The sequence below is a fragment of the Epinephelus moara genome, chromosome 16 (genome assembly GCF_006386435.1).
Source record: "Epinephelus moara isolate mb chromosome 16, YSFRI_EMoa_1.0, whole genome shotgun sequence".
Classification (NCBI taxonomy): Eukaryota; Metazoa; Chordata; class Actinopteri; order Perciformes; family Serranidae; genus Epinephelus; species Epinephelus moara.
In genome coordinates this window covers 20,116,467-20,134,649 of record NC_065521.1, presented here as the reverse complement: position 1 = coordinate 20,134,649, position 18,183 = coordinate 20,116,467, and the positions used below count along the sequence as shown (strand labels likewise).

At 42.1% G+C, this 18,183-nt stretch overlaps 1 protein-coding gene across 4 annotated transcripts in view; it reads right to left on the bottom strand.

The window, feature by feature from the left end:
• Window positions 1–4,803: 4,803 nt before the first annotated feature.
• acot7 (acyl-CoA thioesterase 7) overlaps window positions 4,804–18,183 on the bottom strand; it is an 82,742-nt gene continuing 69,362 nt past the window's right edge. For 3 of the 4 annotated variants that reach the window (XM_050064141.1, XM_050064138.1, XM_050064139.1), the window contains one exon: window positions 4,804–5,882. In XM_050064141.1, the coding sequence (XP_049920098.1) occupies window positions 5,784–5,882 (99 nt within the window). In that variant the 3' untranslated portion in view covers window positions 4,804–5,783. The remainder of the gene's footprint in view (window positions 5,883–18,183) is intronic. The other variant, XM_050064142.1, reaches the window with a different exon arrangement.

Sequence of the window (18,183 nt, the reverse complement as noted above, 5' to 3'; positions counted from 1 at the left end):
TAGTCCCTCTAAGGCAAGCTCGGGGGTTTAGTGTTGCCGGAGCCCACAGGAACAATGCTCCATGAAGCTTTTTTTTTTTCTCAGAGTGAGGATTGTGATATATGCCATCCTGGTCGAAATAAATATATAAACGATTGAAGATCCACTCATTACTAAAAGTGTATGACATATAAAAACTAAAGTAATGGTTAAAGTTGTCAGTGAAATGTAAGGTGTGCTGATGGATTCACATCGTCAACTCATGCATTGAGTAACATAACAAGTGAAGGTTCCACCATTAAAATCGCCTGCAGTCAGTCCAGTGAATTAAATTATTTTTTCCCTTTGACTACAGCTGCTGCGTGAGGCAGCAAAACATCCTTTCATTTTATATCTACTAGTAAAACTCTCCACAGTATGAACAGTGGTTACATGAGCTTCACAACCAGCCACAACTCAGCCCTGAGCAGAGTGACCATCCTCTATTGATCAATAGACTTCAATGTTCACAGCTCCTCCTTTTAGTACCAGATCTGTGTGCTAGGTACCCCAACAGAGGGGGGACAAAAAAAGGGGATGGTACCATCCACAACTTTACACAGTGGAAGCGGAAAAAAAGCGTACTGAACTGCACAGTATTGTACTGTTGAGTGGAAATGGGGATTTGGTGTTTTAATGACCACAGTAGCTCTCAGTTGTTTCAGTTGTGCAACCTCACTGCTAGATGCCACTAAATCCTACACACTGGACCTTTTAAGCGAATGACGCAATTTGATTCCCAAACGAGTCCAGACCGACGTTTCAGTGAATGGCAGTTTTAACATTTGAATGCGTCTGACCCTGCAGGAGCTGGCTCTAATCTACCTTTACCTCTAAGATGTTCATTATTAAGTTGTCAGGGTAGAGTGATTCAGGACTGCTTTCGCGAGTCGGTCAGAGGGTGCATGCATTAGTAATCCATTTGCAGAATTACAATGGGCATCTATTCATCCTGGCCTCCTACACATAATAAATGGCGTCAGAGAACAAATCAAACACACTTCTGATGACAGTTCAGATCATTTTCGATAAAGCTTGTGTAACAAACTGAGCGGATTTTGAGATTCTTTCTTCAGTATGATGGTTTTTGGATAAAGACCGGTGGTAGGTATAGCCTGTTGGGTGCTTTATTTTTGTACCTTAGACTTAAATAAGTCCATCATTAGAACTAGACATGACAGGAGAGTTTGTTAAAAGAATCAGACTGTCCATCTCTAGCCTCTCCTGTGTGATGCTAGGTGACCTGGAAGTAAAAAGTAACAGAAGGCATTCCCGCCCACTGGCTCCACTGGCATTGGGCTCCCCCCACTCTCACCGTCAGCTCCACTATCACACATCACATCACACACACTCACACACACACACACACACACACACACACACTCACACACACACACACACACACACACACACACAGAGCAGCTCTTTAATACTTAACACTGTTTTGAATGTCCTGCTGGTGTGCTCTCTCATATTCTACTTTCCCATGTCCTCTCACCTCTCTGTGTGGAGGAGTTTGTGTGCCTTACAGTCAGAGGTAGCCTAATTTAGTAGTACTCCCAGTAAAGTCCCCAGTGGCTGACAAAAAGGGAGGTTCCAGGCCAGACAAAGTACGGCCCATCACCTACTCCTCTGCAAGGAAAGCCCTTCTGGCTCCAAGCCCAGATAACAGAAGAGAGCTGAATGTAGGACTCGTATCTGTGCTCTGTGAAGGTGTTCCAGGAAGCACAAACAAAACCTTTTTTACAAAGAAAAGAGGAAACCGAGTTTTTTAACCATTTACTGTGTGAGGCTGACGTCTCTGCAACTTCTTACAACAAGCTCAGCAGAAGCCTTGCCTCATACAAATACTGACACTCATTTTGACGAGTGACCTTGAAGTGTACCGTGCACGCAGTTCAGGTTTCTGTGTCTTGTCTCATGTGTGGAAGTAAAGCCCCTGCTGTCAGGAAATGACTGACGATGGAGATGTTCATGAGCTGAGAGGAAAATGCAAAGCGGGTCACTATGTAATGAATGCCGAGAGTTTTCTCAACGCCGCCTCGCTTTATCGTTTATCCTTCCTTCAGAGTCCTTAATGGCTTTTCTCCTACACCAGAGGATCATTCATCTTCTAAGTAGCCTTGTCAGACCCTCTACACTGAGATACAGCAGTGAGGGAGCTGCTAGTCTCCTAATTTAGATGCAAAGTCATGAGAGGGAACATGAGATCAGCTTTTTGCCTTCATTTCAATTTATTATTTTCTGAGGGGACAGTTTGACACACAGCTTCCTCTGGTGCCATTGTCTTAAAGAGGGGACCTATTATGCTTTTCCATATTTTGTGTCTGAAATAAAGTGTTACAACGAAGGACGTTCATATTAAACGTGGCCAAAGTTTCAAATAATGAGGTATATATATGTAAAAGTGATGCGTGTGAACAAAAACGTAAGGCTTCAGGCTGCCTAAACACTAGGTTTTAACATTATTTTCTACTGTGGCCACAGTATGATGTCATGATGTGACAAATATCTTTATATGGTCGTCTGCTCCTTGCACGCAACTGTTTACATTGTGGCCTTCACTGCTACATGAGGCTATATGCTGTCATCAGTAGGGCTGCCCCCTAATACTCGACCAAATGTTAGTCAACCAGAAAGGTAAGATCGGCAAGATTTCATTGGTCGCTTAGTCACAGAACAAAGAAAAAAAAAAACAAAACAAAAAAAAACAAATAAAAAAAATAATAAAAAAATCCAAACCTATATGACTGGACCATGTGGGAATTTAATTTGAAAGGACAGACACAGGAAGTGGCCACGCTAAGCAGTCAGACAGGAGTCACGTTAATTTCCAGGGCTGGTACCTGCGGTTATTACACAGGCTAGTTAATAACATGTCGGGCAGGAAATCCAAAGTGTGGGATCATTGTGAGAAGGTGAAGGACGAACCCAAGGTGATATGTAAACCCATCTTCATTGGTCGACTACAAACATAATGTATCATCTGAAACATGGAAGTAGCTACATGCCCATTAAGTAGCTACATGCCCATTAGCCACTTAGCACAATCATTACTACTTTGCCGACAGCGTCATTAACAAGTGTGACGTGCACTTGTAGATAAAATATAAGCCTATATTAATGAAGGTTCATTAGTACGGTTTTGTATTTCTCTGTAATGTAGCACAGTGTTAACAATGTTACTGGTACTATTCTTTCTCACACCTTCAACTCAAACCATTGTGTTGCCCCGCCCAAAATATATAATTCAATAATTGAATTAATATCGTAAACATGTGGGTGACTAGTCAACCAATGGCCCTAAATGACGACTACTGGTCGACAAGGAAAATTCATAGTCGGGGCAGCCCTAGAGTCATCAGAGAAAAATGTACTGTTGGTTGCTGACGTTAATTTTTCCTTGATTTCGGATCAAATTTCTCTAGAACATGTTTGATTGTGACGATTTTAGTTTAGAGGCTTTTATTGGCAGAAAGTGCTGCCATTCTCCATTACAGTTATTCCCCAGCTGCAAATACTCTGCCAACATACATGTAGCCACATGCTAACATCAAGCAAAACCTGTAATATTGGTTGCTGATGTAAATTTCTTCCTGATTTTTAATCATATTCCTGCTGGAACATGTCCAATTGTGTTAAAAAGCTATTACTGACAATTATTTCATGGTTGAAAGTGTCGCTATTCTTCATTACAGTCATTCCCCAGCTGCAATAATGGTGTAGAGACACTGAGATAAAGAAGACCCGGAACACCGTGACATATCAGAGCAGACCGGGCTTTTTTAAAAATGGGATTTAAAGACACAGGCACTAAAACAGAGTGTCGCATAGAGAGGGTGAATGCAGGTGTTCCATCAAAGACAGTTTGGGGAAAATAGTGTTTCTGAAGATTAAAGCATGAAACATGTTCTTGAAGAAACCGAGTGTAACAGGTCCCCTATTCAGTGTGTAATTCTTATATTGCATGCACAAACATTATACTTACACATGAGACTTATGTTACTTTGAGCAGATATAGCTGGAAGAGAAACATCTATTTCTGATAATGTCATCTCTTCCATTTCAAGTCTGTTCCTCCACATTAGTAACCATGGTTACCATATTGTGTCTCTACGTGTAACAGCCAGCTGCTACCAGCCGAAATGTCCGAAGACAGTAATGAACATTATTGTGAATGATGAGAGATTAGATGTTTTCAGGACAGGGACAGTCTGGCGTGTCTCTGCTGATGTTGTGCATTAGGCAGAAGCTTTTCAATAAGCTCATATTTCCCAGAAGTCTGGTCTTGCCTTCTGAGATGGGTCCCATCTCCCTGGATTGTGTTTTCCCTCCCTGTGCTCTCCTTCTCCCACAAGATGCCTCGACTTCACTGGGGTTAAAAATAGATATCTCCCCCCGGTGCAGCTTGAGTCTAACTTTATTTTCATGGGGGGGAAATGAAAAGCACACATACTGTGTTGGAGGGACCGGCGAAAAAAAACAAAACAATAACCTTCAAGATCCAATGACAAATCAGGTTCTGTCTGTGTAGGAAAACAGAATGCAGAGCAACAAAGGTCCAAACAAAAAGGTATTTTGTTGTGGTTTAAACCGGTGTGGCTCTCTACTCTTCATCGAGCTCGCTTCCCGGGCTTTAATCTTCAAATTTCACTTTGGTTTTGATCTCAAATTAGTCTTGCCATCTGTTGCACAGGATTGAAACCCACCTACTCCTCCTGAAGTCTGAGAGTGTTTTAAATTCCCGAAAAACCAATCACACTAAATATTTGAACAGGAGTTTTTTATGGCAGGTTAATTAATAATCACAGCGTTTCAGTGCCGGCATGGTCATATGGATATTGATTTCTCACTGGCTGCTGTTGACCTCAATTCATCTTTTTGATCTTTCTTTGTGCACAAATGCACAGGCGATACGCAAAGAGAAAGATGCCCATGCAGACACATTTCTTTCTAGCTCTGAGTCCTCACATCTCATGTGCAGACAAAGGGAGGGAGACAGTGAGAAGACTGGGGGAGACAGAGGGACAAATAGAGTGAATGAGAGGAGGAAGGAAGTGACATTGCAAGAGAATGGAGAAGGATGAGGACATGACGGTAAGCAGGAGGGCACGTTAAGGCAGAGCGAACACTGGAGTCAGAGTGTGAGAGACAGGCAGAGGAGGAGGAGAGCAGAGAGGAGAGGAGGAGAGGGGAGGGGGAAGGGCGGGCGTGGGAGAGATGCAAGTTGAGTCAAAGCCCCCGAGCTCCCCTGATTTCTCTGTGAAAGACACAGTGCTGAAAAGATGGATAGCGTGTGCCCTCTCTGCCAAGGCATGCCCAAGACAATGACATCATCAACATCAAACTAGCAAGGACACGAGGCGAGAGCCCCAGACTCACGCTTGGATCTTTTATTCATTATTATTCACTCACTTATTCATCATTTTCCTTGCGCTCAGACTATCGCTGTGCACTGACACCAATCATGAAGTCTTCATACTTAAAAATCTTCTTTAAAGAAAATAGTACTTCTACAGTCAGACTGTCACTTTGCACTGACAGTGGTCATGAATAGTCTTCATACATACATTCACAATACATATACAACTACATGTGGACACTTTGGTGCATAGCACAGGAAAAAAAATCATCACAGGTTCAGGTTTAATAGGAGGCTACAATTACAGAAGAGCAGAGACTGTTTTTATTTCCTTCATACTGTATGTGTTGTGTGGGTCTGATATACTGTTGTTGCAGACGGTGACCTCTGGTGAGCAGCGGCGTCACTGCTGGGGCACCTTGTCGGTGAGTCTCTTTGCTTTATTCTGGAGGTAACGTGCCTTGCCCTCCTCGAAACGCCTCTGCTCCTCCTCTCCGTTAACCTGAAGACATCACAAGAAAAGACAAAAGATTTGTTTTCAGACACATTCATCTTTTACACATCATGTGCACTGGAATGTTTCCCCTGCGGTTATTACATTAACCATGAGCATGAAACTGTGATCTAATTTACCAGTCGGTGCCGTTGTAATTGTCATTCATCTTCTAAATGAAATACTGAATGAATGATTGAAAGTTGGAGAAGCTCTGCATTACAGAGTGAAGGAGCAGAATTTATTGATTCATTCAGAATTCAAGCAGTTGAGTAAAACCACATGAGGTGATTTGCAAGACATTTGCAGGACACACGACACATTTGAAATTCCTTCAAGGCAATTTAAAAAAGAAATGTGAATGTGTTTGTACAGCAAAGTTTGTATTTTCTGACAGTGGCAGCCAGGCAGCCAAAAGGATTGTGATGTCAGGCAGTCAGTCTGTCCAGGAGCACAGTCCTTTGGTCCTGAGATATAACATTATCAGGACAAATAATTACCAGGTTATATGAAATGCTATGTGAACTTTACAATAAAGTTACCTAAAGGTTAGCGTATGATTATTGGTGACTGCTGGCTTTTCATCTAATATCACCAACTGAAATCTCTCTTAAAGTAACAACTACAAAGATTTTCATTTAAATAAATATCTGTTCAGTCATTTTTTTTTTTATCACTGAATGAGGTAACGCAACAGTGATTGAAGTATTGCAATATCTATTTATTTGCAGTATTATGAACTGGTTATCGAGGGTGACATTCACAGAAATGCTGTATTAAAGGTCTAGTGAGTAGGAATTAGTGGCATCTAGTGGTGAGGTTGCAACATTGCTACCAACTGAAACTTCTCCCATGTGCCAAATGTGTAGAGAAACTAAAGTGAACAACACAAAAACACAAGTGGCCCTGTCCAGTGCCAGTGTTTGCTTTATCTGTTCTTGGTTACTGTAGAACAACATGGCGAGCTCCATGGAAGAGGGCTTGCTTAATATGTGGCTATAAAAGGCTCATTGTATGCTAATGTAAACATAGTTATGAATATTAAAGTCCATTTCTGCTACTATATACCCCCTTAATGCTACATACCTGACCTGCACTTCCTGCTATCGTTCATCAAAAATGAGACTACAAAATTTTCATCAATTGTCGACAGCAACTTAGTTTAAATACTGCAGGAAATAATGGAACACTCAGGAGCAGCCACAGTGAGCTGTTTGATGAAGAGCTGCAGGGGACAGGGTGCACACCTCCAGCTTAGCCAGGTAACCAACTCCTTTCACAGTGCCCTACTATCTGCGGACTCATGCTGTGTGCAGCATAAATCAGATCATAGTTGCTCATAGAATAATGGAAAAAGGCCAGTTATTACCTAACTTCTTTATTAAAATGACAAAAGTTTGTTTTAGCTCCCCCAGAACTCTGATACCTCCAAGTATTAAACCGAATTTATTACCACCAATAAGTACACGTTTCACCAACTCAAAATGGCAGTGGCAGCCCCCAGCTGGGCGAATCCCTATTATTTTCAGCTGTTCTACCGTACTGTAGCACGATCATCTACTTCCATAACAGGATGTTATATAATTTAAATTAGTTTTAACATCCCATATACAAAAGATATATTTGTATTACACTTTGATTGCACCATCACACCCAGGAACTCTGAGATGCCCCCCCTCTGGATTCACAGCTAATATGAATTCCCTTTCGACTTCTGTTTTTATTCTGAGCAGCACTTTGTAGCCTGTGAAGAGCAAATCTTCTCTTTCTCCTTCACTTAGTTCAGTTTGGCTGCTGATTCGTGGGAGGAAGCACACTTGCTGGCCTGCGCTGTTTAATTAGACTGCCTGGAAACCTCATGACTTAAACAACAATACCACTACCGGTGACAGTGTCAACACTTACTTGGTGCTAACATGGTGCTGCCCACTTTCCCACTCCCTCATCTGCACACAGTTCTAAAGGAGCAGGGGAGTGTGTTGTATTTGTGTGCATGTGCAAATAAGTCTGTATGTAAACCTGTACAAGTGAATGCTTGCGTCAGTGACATGTTCAGATGTGCGCACACCTGGTGGTTGGCAGACTCAAGAGCACCTGCCACTCAGCAGCACTCTGGATGCAAAGCTGACAGATGGCGCCTTAACTTTACGAAGAGAGCAGGGTGGTGAAAGATATGACAAAACATCGTGCCAAGACAAGCCCAGGGGTCACAACTCAAATGTGAAGAGAATATTATAACAGTGACACGGATGGGAATATTATCTATCTCCATAGAGCAGGTTTAGGAGCATACAGCTGTACTATTTGTTGTACGCTGCTTATTTAACAGTCAACATACTGCTCAGTCAATTTTGCTTTTGCCATTCGACTGAAAGTAATGGATAATTCCAGTTCATTGACTTTCAAAAAAAAAGAAAGAAAGAGACCAAGTTTCACCACTGTTTCAGTATTTTTAAACATTTATATAAAGAGAAACGCTGCGCCGACAATCTGTTTTTCAAAAACTGAATTTCCACATTCAAAATTTAACAAGACAATGATACAATCAGAAACTGTGGGGTAAGTATTGCTTTTCCTACATCATCCCTGCACAGAAAGCAAGCACACCTACACAAACAAAGCCTCTATTATTGTAACATTTTTTGAGACAAGAATAATAACCCACTGTCTCTAATTAGACAGAGACATTAGGATTATATTTCTAACTGGACTGCATGTAGAATAATGTAGAGGGAGCAGGTCATTACAGTGTTATTGAAATAAGCCCCGACAAGCTGATTTGGAAGCCTGACACCAAACAGAGGTTTATAAATCATCTAATTTAACACAGCTGCTGTGTGTACCAAAGACATCCATCATTTAGCACAGAACACTGGTTTAAAATGATTTCATTACAAGCCCAAAAATAGTTCAGAGGGACTGCATGCCCTGCAACCACAGCTAAATAAAACAAAAAATGGCCAGTTGGTGAGACAACTTGTTTTAAGGGGGAATCTGTGAAAAGTAATGAAGATAAAATAATTATTGGTCTGTTGGGTCTCTCTGCAGTCTTCCAAAAAAACAACAACAAAAAAAAACAGCAATACGAAGCAACAAAATGTTCCAGAGGCAGCTGTTAGAGTAGCTACAAAATGGTAAAGAGTGAACAATTTAACATTTAATTCTGTGTGTGTACATGAAGCTTTAGAGGCAGCACTGATTAAAAGCCCCAGGTGTTAGGGTATAATGAGTTGACAGAGGGCAAATTCAGGAATGTAGATTAAGAGTATGCACGCACAGCCATAGAGATGCCACCCAAATATACGCTGATGAGCCAAAACATATAAACCACTCACTGGTGAAGTGAATAACATTGATCATTTCATTACAATGCAATGTTCTGGTGGGAAACCTTAGGTCCAAACATTCATGTGGATGCAACTTGATGTGCTCCACCCAAACACACTACAGACCACGTACCCCACCTCACCGTGCTGCTACACCATATAAACTAAGCAGGAATGGCCTGAGGAACGTGACGCTCAAGGCGTCAACCTGGCCTTGAAATCCCCTTGATCCAAATCTGATTGAGTATTCATAGGACATGGGGCCTTCTTGGATCAGACTTGGCACTGACCTGTTGTGGCATTGACACAGGACCTCTGGGCAGTGTCCTGTGGTGTCTGCCACCGGGGCGTTGGCGGCAGATCCATTTAGTCCTGTGTGTTGTGGGGTAGGATACCAGCACGTCCCACGGATGCTCAATTGGATTGGAATCTGCCGAACTGCAGATGCCTTGAGCTCTTTGTCGCGTTCGTCGGGCCTTTTCTAAGAGGTTTTTATGGTGTGGCATGGTGCATTGTCCTGCTGGTGGGGCCACTACCATCAGAGAGTGCCATTGCCATGAGGAGGGTACTTGGTCTGCATCAGTGTTTGGGTGGGTGGGGTGTGTCAGGTAGCCAGAACCCAAGGTTTCACAGCAGAACATTGCATTGTAACAAGATGATGCTATTCACTTCATCAGTTAGTGGTTTCAATGTATTGGCTTATCTGGGTATATACAAACTAATACACATACTGTCTAGGCACAAGTCCACATGGTATTAAAGTGCAGGCATTTAGATGTGTATGGCATATTTACTGACACTGTCTTCAGGCTAGTTGTAACTTTTATTCTGATTGTTTATCTCCTTCAAACTACTCATATCCCCCCATCATTCAGCCCCCTGAGAACTTAACCATTATTTAATTACACTTTTAAAATCATAGTCAGCCGCAGCTTGAGATGGTTTAATGAACACGCCAATTAAAAAGGAAGTGTACACCTGACTACTGCTAATGAAGAATGGCAGTTAATAACAGCATGAGATATGATCCTCTAAAGTTTCTGACCAAAGCAAAAGAAACAGATGATTCTGGCAGGAGAAAACTTTTCCCCTTCATAGTGTCTCATGTTTGTTTTCAGTCTATAGGGTATGCCAAATCATTCAGTCTCCTCTGCGGTTCACCATGCCTGCTTCAACCATAACCCTCCATGTTCAGCCTCGTTCTCGTGTTCTGCCTCCGGATTTGGACCACAGCTCCTCTGCTTGTTCTGCTTTGCCATTCCCTGCCCACCTCAGCCATCATTTCAGTCAAGTCTTCAGCTCCACATCTTCTAATTACAATAAACTGCCGTTAACTATTCAGTTTCCTTATTGTGTTTGCATTTGGATCCTAAGTTGAACTGTCACAACACCTCCTTGGCACTAGCCGACAAAAAATCACTCTGATTGGCTGTTAAGGTGAGTGCACAAAAAGAGCAAACAAACGACTTAAGTAAAGAGGACAGCAGACCTAAACAAACATGTTATCTAAGGTAAGATGATTTTATTTTTAGCTATTGAGCTCTTTAGCAGAAACAGTTCGTAATCATAGTATTGTTCGCTGGCGTGTGATAACTATATCCTTTGTTCTTTCACCATCGGGCTGTGGTGCTAATGTGCTAACTGACTAACTCGAGTCTTGAATCAGTCCTGTCAGTCTCCCGATTTCCATTTTAAATGACAAATACAGACTACCTCCACCTGCTGCTATGGAGAATTATTTCCTCTCATGCAAACGCAGAAGGAACGTGCTGGTTGGCTGTTGGCTGTAGTCTTTGCAGTGTGTTCAAGCGCAACTTTTGGCCGAGACACAGGCGACATGAGGTGACACAACAGCTGGCCTATGTAGCCATTAATCCTTTGATGTTGGTTTGGTGTGTGGGCCTTTGACTGTTAATACATTGGAATCAGTAGTCTGTTATTAACTGAAACTTGGATGATGATTTCTCCTACGCTCCTTGGTTTTGGCGTTGTTTCTTGTGACTGAATCAAAATGCATTTTCACTCAGAATGAACAGCTTTCCAAGAAGATATTTTCCAGGTGCTGTTTTTCTGCTGCCACCTGTTAAAATTATATCAGTCTTATCTCACCTGGCCAACTAAAACTAACAAGAGACCAAAATGTTCCAGTTCTTTTTTTCATTCCAAGAAACTGTACTTTCGGTTACTGGCGGAGAACAGTCCAGTCTGAAAAGAAGAAATGCTCATGAGGTGATGTGACTTGAATCATGGGGTGACTTAATCTGTCTATACAAATTCTAATGCTGGTTTAAGCATAATGCAAAGTAAATGTTTAATTTTTACTAAGTGTAAAGATTGCTAACATTTTAAAACGGTTTCCTCACTCTTTTATAGTAACAGTAGGAGATAGATGATGTTCTACTGAAAGTGAACATCAGAGCTATCACCTCCAAAAAGCCTTAATGCTGGTGTTTCTACTTTTTTTGTCCACCTGTATGCTTATGTGTGCACATTATTTGTCCTACTTACACCTTGTGTGCATTCCTGCTGGGTTGCACGTGTGCATGCATATGTTAATGCTCATGCGCATCACATTTGCATTACTCAATGAGACAATTCAATGCTAGGCTCAAAATGTCCTTTTGGTGTCCCAACATAATTGGTATTCCCACAGTGGCTCCAGTCTAATAACTATGATTATGCAGGATCATCAGCCACCACTGATGACTCTCTGATGCAGAACCTATCAATGTTGCAAAAGCAGCCATGCTTGTTTTATAGTGTCTGTGCATTTACAATCGTTCTTTGCAATCAGGGAGACTGTATGTGTCACAGTTCATATTCACATGGTAAGGATGACGGCCCACGCTGTACAAAACACAATGGCTCCTCTTTGAAGAAGACAAGAGTCTACAGCCATGTTAGCGGCTCTGAGACGGCACATCGGCACAATGATGCTTTGAACTAAATGCTAACATCAGCATGGTAATTTGCTCTCGGTCCTTACATTAAAATGTAGATCATGCATAATGTTTACCATGTTCAGTATCTTAGATTAGCACGCAAACACTTGCTAATCAGCAGTAAACACAAAGTGATGATGGCACTGGATGAAAAGCTAAGGGATCACCAACGTTGTGAATGTCTGAACCAAAGTTCATGGCAACTCATTCAGTAGCTGCTGAGACTTCTTAACTCAAATCCCCAAATGTGAAAGGTCAGAGGATCATTGAATTAGGATACATCACATGGGAGCTATGGATGTCTACATTTCATGTCAATCTATCCAAAAGTGAGATGACATCTCTAGAGCTATGCTACAATCTTGGTTGATAAAAACACACTTGTTACAAAAAAATAAAAAAAATCAGTGATTATCAGCAATGGCTCACACTGGAGCACATGAAATTATCAATTTGAATGTCGGCCACTGGGCACCAAGACAAAGTCAGAGTCTTGGCTGATTGGGTCAAATGGCCAAGAAAAACAGCTGTTTCACCTGGCTTACCAGTTGTCCATTAGTTAGACGGTTGAATGGAGTGTGACAAATTGTATAAGCTTGGAACAGGGACAGGTTTGTAAAAGGAACGGCCCATACAATGCCAGCAAAATGCCAGAGGGGTTTCTTTGTGCTCACACGAGCTGTTATTAAAGTGGGCACTGGGCATCAGTGGCACTGCCAAATGCCAACGTCTCAAAAGTAGCACTAAGATGTAAGCAACCAGCTCAAGAGAAGCAGCAGTCATCTTGGCCAGCATGAGCGTGGATACTAAGCCATATGTTTATGTGTGACAGGAAGAGAGATACACTCATACACAAAGGATGACATTTTAGAAAATGCTGAAAGGTGTTTTATTTGTCATCATAAAACGAATCCTTTCAAATACTCCACGCTGGCTTTTCCTGAATGCTCAGAGGACCTCTGTCTGTGGATCCATCTGTTCAGTCGTGATGAATATTTTATGCTGTCAGTTTTTTTCTGTCTGTATTACTGTTTGTAAAGTATTCATCCAAAATTCCTCAATAATCTGAGCCTCATCACAGTTTCAGAAACAGCCGTGTTACATAAGTGATACCATGATCTACAACGGGTGGTTATTATTATTTGTGTAGTGGTGTGTCATTGCTTTGTTTTTCTTCTTACAACATATTGTCTGTCATGAATGCAAAGCATGAAATGGAAGCACAATAAGCCAGCAGAGGAGTTGTCGAATGAGTTTGAGCTTTCAACTGTAATATGAGGTAACTAGCTGAGTAAAATAAAACAAGATATTCACTGAGCTAAATCACTTAGCTCAAGCAAGTTTGAAGTCCAAAACCGATTTTCAAAAAAATGGATGGACCCCAATCCTAACATCGAAAAACTCATCTGACAATATACATATTACTTTTGCTTGCTTTGGGAAATGTTCGGCAGTGATTAAAGGAACGAACCATGAGTTTTTATCCAAATGTTGCACAATTTTCAACCAAATTTTTAGAGAATCAGCAAAAGAAAATGTGAATTTTTGATCTACTACTGTTATGCGTATATTGGAAGTTGGTTCATCAAGAAAAGCAGTAGGTGCTACTTATTCTCCAGTCAGGTGACACTGCAGAGGGCGTATCGAGATGATGTCATCAAAAGAGCGCCAGTCAGACCTCAAACCAAGGAAAATGGTAATTGTAAAATTACAGAGAGTACACTGGACAATGGAAGAAGAGAGTTTAAGGAACTAATAATGCTCTTGGAGGAGTTCAGGTGACAGCCCTGTGTGCAAACGTACACATTAAAAGCCTCCAAGACAAGACCTGTCTCCAATGCACTTAGACGCATTTATCTTACATTGATACACCAAGTTTTCCACCTCCCCCAAGAGTAAAAATGTTTCCTTTTTTGTGATATTTTGAGGTTTGTTTTTTAACATTTCTACACAGTTTTTTATGCACAAATTGAAAATGCAGTAGGATGGAAGTGCACCTGTTTGCAGTGTTAAAACACAATAGACAGTGAGCTGTAGCTTTTGCTTTTCACATTACAAATAATACTGAAGAATTTCAGAAGTACTTATGCTTGTACTGAACTTTGTGTTATAAAACCACCATTAATTAAAAGTAACACTTCGCTGCTCCTTCTCTGGCACTGCTGAAGGTCAATATAGGACATGTCAGAAATTAAAAACAGACATAGAACTGGATGAGACTGAAAATACCAAATATAGATGGATCATGCCATTTTGTTCTTCACAAGAACTCACCAAACTTGACCGAGACCTGGCTGTAAATTACTTTTGGCTATGAATAGAGAACATTATAGGCTTCTGTACATATTCACAGATAAGATATTATTAAAAACTCCTGCTATTCCTAATTAACCATCCTTTACAGACTCATAGACCAAGGCACAGTAAGAACAAAGGTTGGTATGCTCTGTGTGCTTTGCCTTGGATTGCCACAGAGTCAGAAATATCTGCAACTCTGCATGGCACAAGTGTACCCGTTAACCCGTTGCTGATTGTCTTGAATGGGAGGCATCTAAAAATAAACGTGCATCACTTCATGTGGACTACAGGGGGTTGCCATGACAACCGGGCTTGTTTTCGTGTCACGGGAGGCCAGCTGAGTCTCTGCCAGAGAGAAGAGGGAGGGAGATGGAGGAGAAGAGAAGGAGGGCGAGATGAAGAAATGAAGGTAAAAGAGGGATGGAAGGAAAATAGGCAGGGTAGGAAAGATGAATAGAGGCAGAAGGAGTGGGAGAGGAAGGGAGAGATGGAACAGAGGAAGGCAGGAAGGAGAGATACGATGAAACACTGAAAAAAAAGTAAGAGGAATGAAGAGAAAGCAAGATGTAAGGAGGACCAAACCATCGGTGTGTTCACCAAGAATTAATTCAGTTATTATACATCTTAACCTTTATGCCTCTGCAAAAGGACTGCTGATTGTGCACACGTTTTTTTCATTCACACTGTAGCACACATCCACACTCGGGCTCTGCCACCGTACAACCACATCCTTCCCCCACCAGCTGGTATTCAGTATGCACTGGCCACTGGCTGAGGATTCAAAGTGCTGACCTTCTGATAACAAGCCAGTTTTTCTAACCTTGAGGCGACTGCTTCCCCATTAAAATCATCATGAATACAAAGACATACGCTGGTCAAAGGTGCTTCCGGGCATTTTCAATTATTCCTATGCTAAGCCCAGTGTGCACAATACTTCAGTACTCTTCAAGGGTACTGCTGCAGAGAGGAGAGGCATCCCCCTGATATCCTCCCTTCTGTTCATGCTGTCCTCTTTCCCCACTTCAGCATTACCCACAGCGTGCTACAATGGTGACAGCCCATCTACAACCCCCTCCTACACACACCCCCCCCCCCACACACACACACACCCACACACACACAGACACACACACACACACAGAGTCCCTAACCCCCTGCTGAGCTAAAATGGGAAAATCTAAAAATAGTAAACGCAACGAGCTCACTCAAGAGAAAGCGAGGATGAGAGAGTGAGGGGGAAAAGCACCTGCAGTCAAAAATAGCACAAGCTGTCCTTTCGATCAGGCTATTTATAGAACACAACTGGAGCAAAATCTGCCACAATGTCATGAAAATTTCATTAAGGAAGGTTTGAAATATGTGTTTTTAGTGTTCAGTTGAACAGGACTCAGTGAGAGAAAAGATATTCAGTGACAATATAAATATTTGAAAGGTGCTGTATGTAACATTTACAGCATTAATATAGGGGCAAATAACTATTGCTTTGTGAAGATATAGTGGAGTAATAGCAACTGAAATTATGCTCTCTCTCTCTGTGTAATCTGAGCTTCTCTGTTGTGTGTTGTGGTAGACGGCCCAGCTGCGTCTGCATGCTAGTCCCGTGTGAGTCCTGTGTATGTATCCCACTGGGAAGCTTATCCCTGGCGCCCTGCGCAACTCCCAGGGTGCAGCCCCACTATACGAAATCAGAAATTTGCTTCCATTCATTGTGTATGGGAAACATCTGATACACTGCACACATCCCTGTGATGCGGACCACGCTGGCGGTGTGACAAGAAGGCGTAACAAAGATTCAAACGATGATCACATCATCACAGCCAATCAAGCTTCAGCACTGGCGACTTTCTAAACAGCTCTGTGTACAACCAGGAAATGCTGACGGCAAGGCAGGGCCGCCGAGAGTTTATGCAAATTGGCCGTGTATAGTGGGCATGCACTGTCACAGTGCGGCCCAGCTTTGTGTGACCAGAAGGCCGACATTTACTGTGTATTGTCAGCGACTGATTTGCTGCACAAAGCATGCTGGTATGCCTGGGATGCAGACCAAGCTGGCGGTGTGAAGAGAGGGAGTGACAATTTGAAAAATTCTAACAGCGCTCACATAAAGATAGCTAATCTGGCTGCAGCCTGCAGAAGGAGTCTGCAGCCTTTACCAGATTTTATTGAACACACAGATACAAACTTCACATACAGCAACAATAAGACAGCCCCGTCACCGAACACTCTTATACTCCTCCTCAGATAAACATCATACCTAACTTTCCGTGTGTGTATGTGTGTGATTTCCTGCCGTTCCCAGAACTCACGCATATCTTCATCTTACTTGGCGTTCTACCACACTTTGTTCTGCCAACGACATCCATTTCCCAACCAAAATGTTTTCCAGGTCACTCTGCTCTAAGACTTCTCCCCAGAGTGAGACCATTAAGGGTTGCTCAATTTTTAATAAACATGTTTTGCTTCATAATTGACCTTAAGGGTCAAGTATTTCTGGGCCTTTTCGCCACCACAAGCCACAAGAGACCGGCAGGGCAGGGTGGATGCCAGTTTATGCGAAATGGTCCCATATAGTGGGGCTACACCATCATACAGCTGTCGTATGATGGTTACTGCTGATATCTGGATGGCATCGTCACGGAAGTGTAGAGCCCACCGTGTGGCCCCCCCAGGTTAACACTGTTAGCTCTGTCAGCACTGTTGCTGTTTTTAGCACTTCTTTTAGCACCATTAGCCGCCAGCCGACAGCTCAGCCACCTCCACAGTGAGAATCGTCACAGACAACCTGAATCAGACTCTGAATCATAGATATGCTCTGAATGTTGTATGGAGCCCCTTTAAAAAAGATGAGGAGCAGGAGACTTAACCTGATCCGTACTGAAGATAAGATCAATGTCTTTAAGTACAAATATGGGTAACATGACAGATAATCAATATGTCAAAGTCACAGTGCACCGAGGCACATGTTGAAAACCCTCCTCACTACAATCAGACCTGGGCAAAGAATAAGCACCCGCAACAAATGGTAGTATAAATACATGCGGTGTTAGAATACAACCAGATGAAGACGAAATGAAGAAGAGGGATGGCATTTTTGTGGATAAGTTAGATCAGGCAGCACAGAGAGCATAAGGGCAGATCTATTTTTAGAAATCATACAAGATAACTTAGGATGATCTTTGAAGGAATAGTTAAGCACTTTGGGAAATGAGATTATTTTAATTCTCGCCAAGGGTCAGATAAGAAGACTGATACCACTCTCCTGTCTGTCTGGTAAATATGAAGCCACAGTGAGCTTGTCATAAAGAATGGAAACAGCTAGCCTGGCCATGTCCAAAGGTAACAAAATCTGACTACTCATTAACAAAAACTATGATGGAAAATATTTGTCAATGTCAATGTTATTGACAATCTGCAAATAGCTAAAACAGATTGATAATTAAAACTACAAAAAAATGTATGATTCATTCTCGTCAAGAAAATGAGACGGGTTAAAAATGTTAGCAGTGAACTAGAGTTGCAGCGGTGGCGGTTAGCAGCTAGCTCCACTTGTTAGCTGGTGATCCGCAGCAGAGCAAGCAGCCACTGCACTGTTGATCCCCACAGGACTCCACTGAGATCCAGACTGTCTTGAGGAGCTCCATAGTTTGATTGCTGTTTGACAGGCAGGTAGGAGTTCTCGGCTATCTTTGAGTGTAGCTGTGCTGTATGTAAACAGCTTGAACCCAGCGGAGTTTTCTCTGACAG